The 15,639-nt window shown below is 44.7% G+C and overlaps 1 protein-coding gene and 1 long non-coding RNA gene across 9 annotated transcripts; one reads left to right on the top strand and one right to left on the bottom strand.

Moving 5' to 3' along the window:
* The first annotated feature begins 760 nt into the window (after positions 1 to 760).
* On the top strand, positions 761 to 6,644 carry LOC127300658 (uncharacterized). Its single transcript, XR_007851465.2, has 3 exons — positions 761 to 842; positions 957 to 1,969; positions 4,899 to 6,644. It is a non-coding gene; the product is annotated as an uncharacterized lncRNA (long non-coding RNA).
* Positions 6,645 to 8,518: 1,874 nt separating this feature from the next.
* On the bottom strand, positions 8,519 to 13,308 carry LOC127300657 (uncharacterized). Of its 8 annotated transcripts, none has more exons than XR_007851462.2 (6): positions 12,819 to 13,284; positions 12,350 to 12,741; positions 12,183 to 12,279; positions 10,155 to 12,055; positions 9,194 to 9,247; positions 8,519 to 9,090 (listed from the first exon to the last, which is right to left on the bottom strand). XR_007851462.2 is itself a non-coding variant. In XM_051330803.2 (6 exons), the coding sequence occupies exons 2-6, from the start codon at positions 12,372 to 12,374 to the stop codon at positions 9,056 to 9,058; spliced, it is 324 nt and encodes a 107-aa protein (XP_051186763.1). In that variant the 5' UTR covers positions 12,375 to 12,741; positions 12,819 to 13,279; the 3' UTR covers positions 8,519 to 9,055. The 8 variants fall into 8 exon arrangements, 1 of the variants encoding a protein (XP_051186763.1); XR_011745293.1 differs by having other exon boundaries at positions 9,194 to 10,371; positions 11,929 to 12,055; positions 12,819 to 13,279; XR_007851461.2 differs by having other exon boundaries at positions 9,194 to 10,301; positions 11,929 to 12,055; positions 12,819 to 13,279.
* Positions 13,309 to 15,639: the final 2,331 nt, after the last annotated feature.

Raw genomic sequence — 15,639 nt, 5'->3', positions numbered from 1 at the left:
ATGGACGGCGCCGCCGCAACCTCACTCCTCGCAAGATAGCCCGGCCGAGACCGCGCACCACCGCAAAGGAGCACCCTCGCCACGACGCCCGGGGACATAGCCGCGCCGTTACTGACGCCACCACGCCGCCGGTCAAGCCGGTCAATTTGTCGGCATCCCCAAACTCGCCACCGAACAGCAGCCAAAGCACCGCCTCCACCTTCTCGGACGTAGGAGGAACCTCGCGGTTCGCGCTGCCAAGGGCTGCCGGAACCAGGCCCACCTGGCCCAGATCCGGACCAGCAATGGTGCAGCATGGGGGGGCTCCGCCGGCGTTGGCCAAATCCAGACCCACCTGGTCCAGGACGAGGCCCGTCCGGCCCAGATCGGGGCCCGCCTGGCCCCAATCCGAGCGGCGCCGCCACCAGCAACTTCCTCCGCCGCTGCCTTCCGTCGCTGCCCTCCGCCGCACGCCGCGTCCGCCCACACCTCCGCCACGAGCCGCCGTCGACCTGCCGGGCCGCCGCCGCTGGACCGAGCTCGGAGAGCCCCTAGGAGCACCGCCGCTGTCCGCTACTGCCCCGCGCAGAGCCGCACCGCGGCGGGTAAGGAGGCCCCGCCGCCGCCGGCACCGCGCGGGCTTTGCCCGGCGGCCCTCGCCGGCGGCGGCGGAGGAGGAGGGAGGAGAGGGAGTGGAGGCGAGGGGAGCTAGGGTTTCGCCCGGTCGTCGCCCGCGGGGGACGACCCGAGCGAAGCGTTTTTTGACCTGGCTCCTTCTCTCATCTCTGAACGTCCTGCCCATGTCGTTTGATCAAACTAAGTTTGTCATACCTTGATTCAAATAAAGAGCCGAGAAATTGCAGGTCTGGTTTAGTATACAGCAAAAGAATAATAATTTGCATTGTCTTAGGTGGCTGGTCTTTTGTCAGTGTCCAGAGTGTACTGCTAATGTCTTGTATTTTTATAAATCTCTGTAGGTGCAAATGAGGAGGGAATGAGGGATATATGGTATAGCAAATTTCCTAAAAAGTATAGATTTAATTGAAGAAGGCCTGAAAATATGATTTGTTGGAAGTAAGTGACACATGTTTCTGCTTTTCATGCATTTTCCTGGTCATAGTTTTTTACTGATGAAATAAACACATCAAAAGGGGATTTCACATGTTACTGCCTAAGAGGATATGGAGCACCAAACTTCTGCATTGAATGTACACTATATCTTTGCTGCTATTTTCATGCTATCTAAGCATACATTATATATGCGTTATTATGTTTTGCTTTATTCTTCACTGTTGGGAGTGGTGTTTTGGCACCCAGGAGCATATGCTCACATGTGCCAAATTGAATTTCTGTTATTATAGAGAGAAGTTTATTTTCTCATTTTTGCGCTTGCCTGTAGTTACCTGATCCTAAATTAGTATGACTTAATTCAAACCATGAGTGTAGTAGCGAAGTGTTGCTACCGAGATTTCAAGGAAATCGCTGGGAAAATTACATGCAAATTGATAGCACCCCGTGCGCTTCTACAAAGTGACATTACAACTTTAGAACTGACAAGATGGTCTATTGTCTCCCAATTCATTTGGAATTGTGATGTACCATCTAAGATCCCATGTCATTCTTTGGTTGGTATTAAACAACACAATCCTTATTAGAGACAAATTGGGAAAACACATGCATGTTATTTAGGACAGAGGTGTTATATGCTTATAAGAGATAAATTAGTCTTGCAACTTGAGTTCTCTGTTCAGAGATGTTATATGCTTCTCTTACCCAACTGGTATGGACACGGTTTCTCAAATTAATTCAATTAACTGTGGGTGATGATTTTTTTGTCAATTTCATCTCTCCGCTCAACCTATTCGTACTATGAACATTTGTATCTACATGTTAACTGAAGTATTTCTCTCTGTAGAGGTTAATTTCCTTCTCACTTATGTAGGTGTTCATTTGTCACCTATATGGAAGCTCATTTGTTCAGCAATTTTTGGTAAGTTCCACGTGAGGTATTTTGGGTTTTATATCTATACCTAATAATAAAGGAGCTAAGGTTTCTGCCAAAAATTTCGTCCAACTTTTTTTAGGACCGTTTTACCCTCCCACCAAATCGCATATTGCTATAAATTGCCATTGTACCGGTTCGGTTGTTTTGTTTGTCTGTCCGGTTCTCATCGTATTGTATGGTGGCTTCCTCCGTGTCGCCACGCCTTGCTCGTGCCCTGGGCCGGGTAGCAGCACTGCTAGGGCATGTACCATCGGAATTTCTATTTTATGGGCCGACATCTTCTGTAATCTAACCTACGTGAGAGCTTTTACCTATGCATTAAATAGTCCCACCTCGATCCCTTGTATCAATTCGCACCGATTTATATACGTAGTGTTTAGGATTGTCAACAAGCTGCGTTGGAAAGAAATAGACATCGGTATCATTGTGATGAAGAAGGAAATTGACGCTGAAAATCTGATGAATCAGACGAATTTGGGGCAAAAAGGAAACCGAAACAGAGTTGGAGTCGATAAGATCGATGGATAGAGGATGGAGGGCGCTGCTGCGGTGGGCGACTTCACGGGAGGGTAGCGCCGCCGCTTCCTGGGGGACCTGATTGTGGTGGAATCAGGCCGTCGCTGCCTGCCGGGTTGGTCAAGTTACGACGGAGGGAAGAGGTCTATTTGGGGAAAGGGACCCGAGAGAGAAGAGGTGGAAGACGAAGATGGGGTCGCGGTGCGAGTGTGTGTGCGCGCCCACGGGATGCGGCCCGGCAGACGTGTGCCTGTGTGCGTGCTGCCAATCGTGTGTATGTGCATTTTCGTCATGTCAGTTACTAACCGGCACATCAGCTAATTTAATACTAATCGTGTGTATGTGCCTTTTTTTTTGCGAGAATGTGTCACCACCTACACAAATTCTTCCTTTATTCCTCGAGCTTCATAATAATAGCTCCATCCGATTCCACGATTTAAACCGTTTCACAAACTAAAATGGAGTAGCATATTGGGTATCCCACTTATCTTATTTTGTCCACTAAAATGAATTCCAGTACTGAAATTCTTCAAGCGTAAAATACTGAAAGACAAAATATTGATACTTTTGAAGACATAAAAATATTAAATTAATCAATCTGTAGCAACATATAGTCAAACATATCAATACCTCATAATAAATGAGCTAAGTTTTCTACTAAAAAAAAATCGACCAACTTTTTTAGATCCCACCCCAATTCAATTATTATGCACATATGCCATCGTACCGGTGAAATGAAATAAAACACCCCGCCTCCTTCGTTCCCACGCCGCCAATGCCAACACGTTCAACAATGAGTACAAGCGTCAAAGTGCGGCGTCTGCGAGAGCTCGGATTCTCCGTTAGGAACCTCCATACTTTTGCCATCTTTGATAGATAAGAGCAAAACGGTGTGGGCCAACAAAATCGATGGAACATCAGGCGGCAACTCGCTGGAATGCAGGCCGCAAGAGGGAGCCAGGGCGGCGTGGCCGCAGAGGCATGATGCGGCGGTGGTGGGGCCTGTAGAGGTAGAAACACTCCTACGGCAAAACGCACCTACCCCATCCGATACCTCCACCACATCTCATCCTCACACAAATTTGATGACCAGAGCACATCAGCATGCTCTGTCGAGGCCGAGTCTTCCGGCACAACCCTGTACCAAAGAACCATGGAGTCACGGACAAGCGACCAAGGCAGTCGAAGAAACTACCAGCAAAAGAGGGTGACAACGACAGCCGGCAGACAAACGCCCCATGAGGCCTGGGCACCGGCGGCCGTGGATGAGGAGCGGGCAGTGGCGGGTGTGTTCGGGTGGTGCAGCTGGTCGAGGGGGATGGCGACACGGGGGTCAGCATGTTGATTGACCCAGACATGCTGGACTGATTCAAATCGTGGTGATTCTGGAACAACACAAAGAGTAAAAGAGGAACACGATCGATAGTCAAAGAAGATAATTTTTGGGATAAGATGGTGATGTGCTTTTTTCACCGGCACAATGTTATACCAGACAAATTTTTCTTTGGAGTTAAGCACACATTGTTGGTAGATGTGGGAAGCGGGTCATGAATCGCCCAATATTATGAAAAACCTCCAATGTGGTGTGACTTGGAGTCGAAACACATAAATTCAGCTTCACACTTCATTTCTTTCTCAGCTTTGTATTCCTATATCCAAGGTTTATCTAAAATTCGGATGTATCTAGAGTATTTAGATACATTTAAGTTTTGACAAACTTGCAACATTCTTTTATAGACAAAGGTAGTAGTATATATTGTTTATTGATGATTTCTCAGATAGGGAGTAGGAGTAGTTGTCGCTGCTCAAGTGTGGACTCGATGCTATTTAACTATTGTTTATGACCGTACAAAATATATGTTTGTTCAGGGAATCCATTGACTATGAGGTGTGCTTTGGTATTTCCCCCTACATTTCATCCACCACTAAAATTACAAGGGTAAGTTAGCACAGGAAGGGGTATCGAAAAATTCTACCCGTGCAAAGAGTGTCAAAGTTGGGAGAGGGGGTACTGAAGCAAAACCATTGTTATATGAGGTTCACACACCTTTGAACTCACGATTAGCTCTAATTTGTTTCAACATAGCGTCTTTTTCCTCGTTCTAGACTTGCATACTGGTTTCCGCGGAAGTCAAACTCGGACCAAATGCCCTAGATATGGGCTGGTTTTTTTGGGCTAGGGGCAAGCAATTAAATAAAAATTGATCGGTCTTTTTGGATTTCCACTTGGGAAGAAATGAATTTTGTACAAACTCGTTTCGATTCGATTTGATCAGTCAACATATCATAATTTAAACCCGTTGCAACGCACGGGCACTTTTGCTAGTTATATACAGATCAATGAACCACTGCCCTCACCTCTATGAAGCCTAATCCTATCTTTTTTCACCACCGTCAGTTGCAGGTCTCACAAAACCACCACCACTGGGTCGTGTGTCGGCTCCATCTCTTCACTCTTCTTGTCGCCGATGCATTAGGTAGTTGTTAGTTATCTTTTCTCCTCATAAATTATTGATTTATTCGTTTGTTTCCTTCCATTTGTTGCCTGGATTGATTCGATGTGGTCTAGAATCGGGTGGGAGAGGAACACACCGAGTGAGTTAATTTGCGGTTCTCTCCTCCACTAGCTTCTCTAATAAACAATCAGTTGTCAGTGTGTTGTGCATCTCATGGAATTTTCCAACTCAGTTTCTTGTGGCAACCGATGTATCTTACTGAGTTTTGCATTGAGAAATATTTAGTTGTGTGGGGAAGAGAGAATTTAGGTTGTCTCACCGTTCAGTTTATGTCGTTTCAAAACTTTCTTCGGCTGGGACACACTGCTCCATCATCCTCGTCCTTCCCTGCCACTATCTACTGTTTGCTTTGTCTACTAATTTAGCAACCAGGAGGTGTGCCTTTAACTGATGAGCATCAGGGCCACCTTACTTGTGTATGCCGGGCCTCTCCATTTAGAAAATGATTGTGCATCTTTGATTGCTCTGCTAAATGCCGAGGTGCCTACATATCTGCTTGTGATGGGGCTGTAGAAGATATAAAGGATTCACTGTCCTCTTTTCCAGCTTGTGTTATTTCATAAGTTAACAGAGAAGGGAACTGTGTGGCTCATCTCCTGGCCAGGTCATCGCCTCATCTTCTGTCACCTCCCTCGATTCCAACAGCACAAGCGACTAATGGTTTGGCATTTCAATCAGTTTACTTCCAAAATTTTGTAATTGGTCTGAATAGTGGAACAGAGGTATGAGAAAGACTAGACGTCAGGTTGCAAGGGATGCATAATTTTGGACCCCGCATAGAGCACCCCTGGGCTTAAACTCATATTGTTCAGTTCACGTTGATGCAATTCACGTGGTGCTTGTGAATTGACAATGCATGGATTGTACCAGGAAGTTGGTGCATTAATCATCCTTGAAGGTACACATATTTATGTGAACCTTTGAATATGGTGCTCTTGTGCATTTGTTCCAGGATGTAACTGAAATACTTTTGACTCAAGTTATAGAACCACCGAACTCGGTAGCTAGAAACTGTATAGCTGGTATCCCCTGATAGATTTGTATTCTAGATTTCTATTCCCCATCTACCACAATGCACCATAGTCACAATGCTATTCTAGGGGTTATCACCCAGAAACTGTACTAATCGATGGCTGTTGATTCTGCAGAATTGAGGGTCATGTAATTGTTACCTTTTTGTTCTTGGATAGCCACTATTATCTTGCCAAGTATCTGACGTTGGCAACCTGATGGATGGTGTATTTTATTTGTTCACATAATTATTTTCTCCTATTGTGGAACATACAAGTAAACATGCTATTTTAATATACAGATATTAGACCAAGGTTAAGTTCTGGTACCACATCAAACTCTAAAGGCATTATTGGTCATAGGATCTGGAAGAACTCGAGTGAGCAACATAGCAAGGACCATATCTTCCTCTTGGGGGAAGCCAAGCTGCTCGTGTATTACATTTTCTTTGTGAAGTGAATGAGAAAATAGAATAAATGATTTTTTAAAAGATAGTTTGCTCTATGGTGTTCCGTGTTCTGCCACTCCGTATTGTGCTGGGAAATGTTTCCATCTCCGATACCTTTGCGCCAGTTAATGATAAAGTGTTCCTTTTTAGATTAAAAATTTACTTTATTTATGTACACCTTAATATGTATAAATCAATTTTCTTTTTTGTGTCGTTATATTGCATTTTTTATTTTATTCAACTCTATTGTTGCCCGTAGCAACGCACGGGCATTTTACTAGTACTAAAAAAATATAGAACCTACTGAAAAGACTGGTAGTTCTAAGTACAAGTTGAAAAAACTAGGTCTAGAAGATACTCAAAATGCACCTTGTACAAACATTTTTTAGTATACATAGGGAAAAAACACCTCATAATGTAAAATTTGCAGTGGATGGGGGGATATTTTTAAGCTCAAAATGCAACGGTGACTGATGGAGGCGCCTAGCGGCGAGGCAGAGGAGACATTCAAGGCATCCGGTGGCAACATGAAGATAGAACATCACCGGATGGGGGTGAATAGTAAGTTGGTCATTTTCATCTTGATCCAATTTGGTGCTTTTTTTTCTATGGATCCATTTTGATACTTCGAACTTAAAAAGATGATTTGATTGTTTTCTAGCCATGTATCGTAGTTGGATCTGTGATCTAGACTGGAACGATATCCCTATGAGTTATTGCTTCAATAAAATATGTTATGGCAATAGATTACCTCGCACACTCGTCGGATTCAAGGGCAAGGATACCACCTGCTGATCCAAACGTGGTAGCAAGACCTCAAGGAAGAAGGGAGTGATTTGTCCGACTAGTAGAAACTCGAGGAGGAAGCAAGGAGGTGAAGCCAAACAAGATGTTGCCCCTTCAATTAAGGTGTGATTCATGATGTTCGCTTAACCATGTCCCAATGCGAGGAAGCAGGCCCGGTTCTGAGGTAGTGCAACCAGTGCGGTCGCACTGGGCCCTCAAATTTTTGAGGCCCCATCGCAGCGTGCACAGAAGCATCTACCTGGTCATCAAGCACTAATCGGTAAAAGATCCCAGCACTAATCTCGCTACGTCTCGCGCGCGGCAACTGCGTTTGACCATTAAATTAACTCGGCTAAATGCCGCCTCGATCGTTGCTTTAGTCTCAGTAATAGGTAGGCCAATTGAGTAGGTCATTGGCTCATTGCTGTAAATTTCATCCGCCACTAACCACTCACAAATACCGAATTGCACAGTGCAAAACAACTAAATTTATTTTTACACGGTGGTAGTATTTATTTTTGTACTTAATCAACAATTTTCCTTGGCAAATTATGCTTTTATAATTTGCATGATCAGACAAGAGGGCAGAATAATTATGTCACGTATCACCATCACCATTGTATCATATCGTATCACCGGTGGCTCCGCACACTCAAATAATATTTTACCTATTTTTTATACTTCCTCTCGCTCTAAATACTTATCGCGGAATTAGGTAAAAAGTAAACTAAAATCGATCCAGATCTATTAAACTTGTGCGAATATTTTAGATAGGAGATAGTAGTTTGTTTTAATAAAAGGACCTGATATTTTTGTTTCGCACCGGGGCCCTAAATTCGTAGGTCCGGCCCTGCGAGGTTATACTAGATGGCCATGTTTAGGTATTATTGATGATTAACAAGTATATTTATGAGTAATATAAGTATTATATACTCAAAACCATGTTTATCGTTCGTTGTTGACTTTGTATGGGAATTATGATTATGTCATTAATTATCGCCGGTAAACTTGGCCCAGTTCTAATATGGATCATTAACCTTAACCTATATTTTGGTTGATGATGACAATGGAGCAAGTTGCGAACTAATGTTACCTATAAGTGACACGGGTTTTAGTATGTACTAGGAAGTTTCAGCGCGGCGCACGCCGCGCCCGTGAGATTATGTTAACTTCCGCGAGAATATGATATATAATAAGCTAACTAATTAATAAATTGAGTTTTCCGAACCTATGAATAAGTGTGACAGCCATAATACGTGAATGCAAACATGTCATCAATCAAGAATAGAAGCAGCATCAGTCAGACTGCGTTGTATGTACACATTCTCTGAGGTGTATGTTTGAACCCATTGCACCATATGAATACAATACACTGCAGTGAAAAGAATAGGTATACAGGTATACGCATATCAGGCCTTCACACGGCGGTACACCGCGCTGGTGGGAATGTTTCGCCATGTGTTCATCTAGCAATTTTGTGTTGACCAAGTTGTTTCAAATAAAAAAGCATTTAATTGCATGCTAGTTGGAATGATCAAAAGGAAAGTTATACATATCTGATGCACTTCCGAAAGCGGGGTGAACATCATGGAAAGTAGATTATTTTCAAGCACTGAATGAATCCTTAGTTAAACAACACACCTAGGTAGGCATGTACTGTTAGTCTGGCCTGAAAATGACAGATGTGAATCTATCATGGTCCATAAAGAAAGCTCCACAGGTTCTTCCGAATTTGCATGGACTGCAGCAAAAATTCAACCATTTGGAAACCTAACGGAAGACGCAGACCTGGCCTCAAATGATGTTGTTTGCTATGAGAACAATGACACCTACATGAATTTTTACAACCAGTTGAGATTTGTTGTGACATGATATTGGCATGGAAGTGTATGTGACACCTACTATTCATATGCACCTACTATTCATACAAACCTGTAGGCGCAAATAAATCCAGAAAAGAATGGTTAAGCTTGCACTTCTTCTGACCTGCGTCGATGCACGATAAGAGTAAGTAATAAGAGCTAGTGGAAAAGGAGCGGTTCCATTCTATATGAGATGTACAGAAGAGTTGAACGGAATGGAGAAGTCAAATTTAGAAAGAATTTTTAATAATATATCTATAAGTTATATTTTTAGTTGTTATCAATATCCTTTCAGAGTTTATCAAGAATACCTACTTACCAAATTACTAAATGGGCATCTACTCTGAAAACATTGAATTATGCGGAGCCCTCAGAGAAAGTATAAAAGTTCACATGGCAGAGCAAAACATATTTACTTGCCATATCCGTGAGCAAATACCAAATTTATTTTCTGATTAGTATGGCTATTACCCTCACAACAGGAAAATAGAAGTTTATACTTTCAACAAAAGAATGTTTAGTAACATTTATAATAGTCGTAAGATAAGACATTTAATGTAACCCTTGTAAGGCACTCAACATTGTACATATGTATATGCCTTTCTATAGATGCTATGCAATTACTTCGTCTGATCCATCTGGCATCAACACTACTAAACTTTAAGTGTGCAAGAAGGTCACCTACGCAGGGTACCAATATTAAGAGCCATGGAAAGGCTAGCAGCATGGAGAGAACCAAAAGGTAAATTAGGTGAGATTATGCTTGAGCTGAATTTACCCAACATGCAATTCAATGAACATATCAGGTACTATGGTACCAGAAATACTGATCCGCTAGTAATCCTTCTAGAGAAAATTATGAATAAACTGGTGAGTTATATCATACTGTATTACACTTCCTGATCTTGGATTAAAAGTATGCCTTATGATTAATTGTTGAAGTTTTTTCTTGGTAAACCTACAACTGAAATTTATAATAGTTACTCTGAACATTCGCTTTCATGAGCAGCCTTCGAGTTTATAATAGTTACTCTGAACTTCCTGAACACTGCACGCAACCACTCTGCTCACGGTCATGTGGATGTGCTCCTACTGCAGGATCCCGCCAATGGTCGCAGCCACAGCCCCCGCGATCCGATTGCAGCCGAGTAGCTTCGATCTTGGACATGAGCCAGTGGCTACAGATTACAGAAATTAACGCCAGCAGTTCAACGAAGCATATCCCAAATCTTAATCACACAGTGTGTTCTACAAAAGAAAAAGGCAAGCTCCTGAAGGTGTATAATGCAGAGGACCAAGCTCCTCAAGGTGTACAGTGTGGAGGATTCACAGGTACATCTTCCAACAATTCTTAAGATGGAAAGCGAGGTTAGAGCTTTATTGAACAGAATATTTGGCTCCAGCTTTAAGCTTTAAAAAAACCAAAGGTTGTACTATTCCTTTAGACATGCAGATCCTAGCTTTGGTTTTCTAGATGTTTTAAACATATGGAAACATATACCATAATAGATAACTTGAACAAAGAAGACTTTTTTTTTGAACAAAGAAGACTTTAGCTATTCATAAATGTACTGGAGGTTCTATGTAGGCAAACTGGAAGGACTATGAAAATACTATCAGTGGGGTATAGGACTGATGGATAGACACTGTACCCTTATCACAAAACAGTTTCTATTCAAATAGTTAGCACATGATGAATGGAATAATAAGTAAGATCACCATCTGCGGGTGTTCAGTCAGATGTTTTTAGTTCAACTCTGGTTCTCCGCAGAAGTAGTTTGTCTGGTCACAGCATTTACAGTACTGAAATTAAGAATGCAAGGCTGATAAAATCATATAAAACTACAAAATCGAAAAGTTTGTGGCATCCAAGTTCAGTATGCTCGTTTAGGCTCGTCTCATATTTATTAACTTGACGTGCTTGCTATCTTGTAATGCATATCCTATCCAATGAAACCACGATTGAACTGACCATATATAATTTCTAGGCCACGTCCAATTTAGCCTAGAGGGCGTAAAAAGATGAGTCTATGTACACATTAATCTGAGGGACAAAGACAGATGGTACTCAACGCAATATACCTATAAACCTAAGAAATACCGGATCACCCTCTGGGATCATTAATGAGAAATATTTTATCTGAATACTGGTCCAGGTTAACAGTTCGTTTGCATGAAGAAAGATAACGGAGTGTTTTTCTTGAGCAAAAATAAAATTAACAGTGGTAAATCAGCTAATTAAGAAGAAAACTAAAATTATTAGCTCTTATACATGATAATGCATACTGACCATAAGAACTTACCCCATTATGAGTAATGTATGAGGAAAAGATATGTACTTAAGATATACTTCCTCCACACTTCCTAAACTAAGTAAGGAGTGATTTTATGCGTATAACTGAGCCAACAGTTGGTAATGCAGCTTCATTTTTATTGAAATGACCAAATAAAGAGTTGGTAATTCAGCTTATGTGTTTTTTAAACTACCATTTTTTAAGCAGTTTTTGTTTCCCCGTTTATCCTAATCATGCTACTATATAGACCCTTGCAGGTAGGAACATTTTAGCACCTATAAGGATTTTGCACTAAGCTCACCAAGTAGCAAACTCTTTATTAAGCCCATCATGAACTCTGAAACTATTTCATGTAGTACCAAAAGAAGTTGACCTATTTGTGTGAGAGCAGAGACGCGTAATTCAAAAAGTCTGAAATTCAACATATGAAGCAAAAGCAACAGAAGATACAAAACGATTAAGAACCAATGTTGGGAGGATGTGGCCAAATCCATGGAGTAAGGCAACTGACGTTTTGTACATGGAGAGAGGACCAAGGATCCCCATTTAAAAATTGACCTCGAGAACAATTGACAGAAGTCTACTTCTTGGTAATAACACCACTCTTCTTGGACTGAGCACACCATCCATCTCGCCAGCTGCAAGATATAATGGTGTATGATAAATGAAACCTAAGGATGAGTAATTTGGCTACAACAAAAAGAGAGAGAAAAGAGCAACCAAAAAAGCTGAACCTGAATTGTCAACAAAAAAAAAAAACTGAACCTTAGTACGTGTGGGACATTCCATCAAATACGTAAGGATTTGTAGCACCACCGACCTCACTGCTCCTTGTGCCTCCTGGCCGCCTGCACCTCATTAGCTGCTCCCGAGTTAGAAAAAGAGAGAAATACGTTGAGAGACAGTCAGACAGAGTAGGAGTTAAAACTTACAAAGGCACAGGCGGAGGACACGCATCTGCAGAAGAGATGGGGTCGTCTCGCGCAGCCTTTTGTATTGACGTGTGCGCCGCCGTCGCTGGCGGTGAAGGACGGCTTAATATTGCCCGTGGAGGAGACACTGGCGGAGGTCCATCTCCTAGTGTGCACTGGTCATTGCGCCGTCGTGGTCGGGGATGCGCTCGGGCCGCCGCACGCCATAGAATTGAGGGCGTGGAGCTCCAGGGTGAGCCCGCCTCTGATTCGCCACGGCCGCCCGTCGGCCCTCAAAGGCCTCCAGCGACGTATACATCCGGCTGGCGCGTCCAACGCTAGGCACCTCTGTTGTGTGGCCTCGAGCTCGTCGCTGACCCACACACACGCCAGCCGTCACGCCCTTCCTAAAACTTTTCGGACCCATGGGTGAGGAAAAAAAGAGGGGAAAGAAACGGAGATGAGAGAGCAAGGGGAGAAGATATCTCACCGAGGGAGGGGGTGTCGTAGTCCACAGAGCAGAGAGTACGGCCCCAAATTCTTGCCAGCGCTGCTGCTCGTCCCGTGGAGCTGCGTCGCCGCTGGGCGAGCTCCCATCGGCACCAAATTCTTGCCGGCGCTGCTGCTCGTCCCGTCGAGCTGCGTTGCCGGCTTGCCGCTGGGCGAGCGCCCATCGGCCCGTGTCTTCCTACCTTGCAGGTAGATGTGCCCGGCTTCCGTCGGCTGGGACCAAAATATGGCGTCGCGACGGCGGGATGAGGTGTTGTGGGCGGTGGAGGTGGCGATTGGTTAGGGAGCACTTCAATGGAGGAGGTCGTGCGGAAGAGTCCGGAGACCACGGAATTGTTCGCTGGTGGGTATAGCTACCACGGCTTTGACTGCCGATTTACGTGCCACCGCTTTGACTGCCGCTACCGATTTGCCTACCGCTTTAACTATTGTAAAGAAAATAGACGGATGAAAACGAAGATGGACTACCGGAAATCAAGGGTACGGAGGAAAAAAAGAGAAGATGCATATAGTCAGATAACCGGAAGACTACCGAAAGCTGCCGGTTTCTATGGGATTCACATGCAAAAAGAAAGGGAAACAAAACCAAGCACATTCGTAGATCTGCAGTAACAGATCTCCACCTACAGTGAAAATAGATTACGTGTCCATCGCTATGTGGATAAAATGCTACCATCAACAGTTCTCAAACTGCTAAAATTTTAGCAAAAGGGGTCATCTTTTATATATGTAATAATGTGATGATGGAAGATGATTCGAGACCCCCCATTAGTTGCAGAGGAGATGTGTTATAGTTTTCCTTTTTTATTCCTCTCTAGCGTATTAATGCTTGCGTCAAATAGAAAACACCGCATTATAAAGAGGGGTGATCTCGATGAGCTTGATAGTGATGTTTACCAAAGCCAAATACACATCCTAGCACCATATATCACCATCACACAAAGATATTAGAGTTTGGCTTTTTTGGAGAAGAAGCCATTTGAGGCGTTTCTAATGAAATCGACCAACGTCGGTCAAGGTTCGATACTAGTTCAGCCGTGACATATACTGTTGTGGGTATACTTTATGGGTATATCAACGGCATGGCCTAGATCCGGCAAGCCCGGCCCACAGATGGTTATGTGGCATGTGGCCCATCGGGCGGCCCAGTTGCTGTAGATCCTGAAGGATGAAGTCCAGCCCAGGAACAGGAAGCCGGATCCCAACCGACCTACGAAGGAGGCCGGATCCGTGAAGGCCCATGAAGTATCCGGATCCAGCACGGTCCTGAAGGAAGGCGGATCCTTGACGTACGCGGCAAGATATTATACCATAGTTAGGCAACTTGTATTCCGGCTAGGACTCTCCATGTAAATCCTAGATTCGTGCGCCTTTATAAGTCGGATCCCGGGAGCCTAGAGGCACAACCACAACTCATTGTAACAACGCGAAAGCGCCCAGATAATTCCAGACAAGCAGCAGTAGGCCTTGCCATCGTGCAGGTGTTCCGAAGCTGGGTAAATCGCGTACCACCGTCCCGTGTGCACTCCGCCCTATGGCCCCTACTTCTTCTCCCCCTCGTGAGGATCCCTCCTCCGAGGCACCGTCGAATAGGCAACGACAGTTAGCGCCCACCGTGGGGCCAGCGGCGTCTAGAGGCCAGAACCGGGAGGGTTCCGCCATGGGAAGCTACGACGACTCCATCGCTGTGGGGCGTGATCTTTACGACGGAAACTTTCCGATCGTCCCTCAGGACGAGTGCTGGATTCCGGCTAGGACCAACCCCATCAAGCTCTCCATCATCCCAGTTGGCGGCATTCACATCTTCATCGGTGAAACCATCGATTCCGACGGGAACGCACTGGTAAGTAACGCTGACGCGACCGCCGCTTAGCAGGACGCAGTCGGGAAGATCCGATCTGAGATGCTGGAACTTCCTAGCGAAGATTCCGCCTTAGATCTAGAAAAATCAAAACCCACCCTATCCGCCCCTGAGCAGGAAATAAAGGTGGAAGACCAATGCAGATCCTCCTGGGTCTCCCAGGTGTTAGAGAAGCAAAGGTGCCACTTCGTGCACTTCTTAGCCCATACCGCAGGAGCCGCCCCTCAAGAAGTAGGAGCTGGCCCCATGCAGGTTGAGGCACCGGAAAACAGCGCCGCTCCGGATCAGCAGGAGGCTGTCGGAGAAAGCGACGCTCCGGTTGAAGAATCGATCCTGGGCAACCTAAGCCCAATTTCCGGCGATACCTCTTCCATGGATACTGAAGAGTTCGATCGGAAGCTGAAGGAATTTGGAGGCGGTGATCAACCTGAAGTCGAATCCGCCCAGCCTAAGCAGGTCCTCGCAACCTTGGCGGCGCTGGACCAGCGGGAATCGGAAGATGAGAATACCCACTCCGATCCACAGCCATCCAATGCAGGATCTCCGCTATCGCGGGAACGACCGCAGAAGGAAGTCCTGTCCCCAGAAGAACTGGTTGAGCAGGCAGGCATGGATGCAATCGCACACTCGGATATCCTCAACAAACCCATAACCCCTGAAGACGCAGCAAATGCGGAAGCTCTAGAAGCCAAGAGATAGGAGATGCTGGCGACAGCCAAAAAATTCGCCACCACCGCAGCAGCAATGCTAGACGAGAGGAAGGAGGCCGCGAACTTTGTGGATAATTTTCTCAAGCGAGAGCGTCAGGTGGACGAATCATTGGCAAAGGTCAAGCAACTCCGGAAGCACTGGGAAGACAAGATCACCGAGGCTCAACAGGAGGCTGATAGAATCAGGCGAGAAGCTGTAGCTCCTCGCAAGATCACCTTCGCAACTCCCA

Source organism: Lolium perenne, chromosome 5 (genome assembly GCF_019359855.2).
Source record: "Lolium perenne isolate Kyuss_39 chromosome 5, Kyuss_2.0, whole genome shotgun sequence".
In the NCBI taxonomy this organism is placed as follows: Eukaryota; Viridiplantae; Streptophyta; class Magnoliopsida; order Poales; family Poaceae; genus Lolium; species Lolium perenne.
Note: the sequence above shows the minus strand (reverse complement) of the source record. Positions and strands in the feature narration are given on the sequence as shown.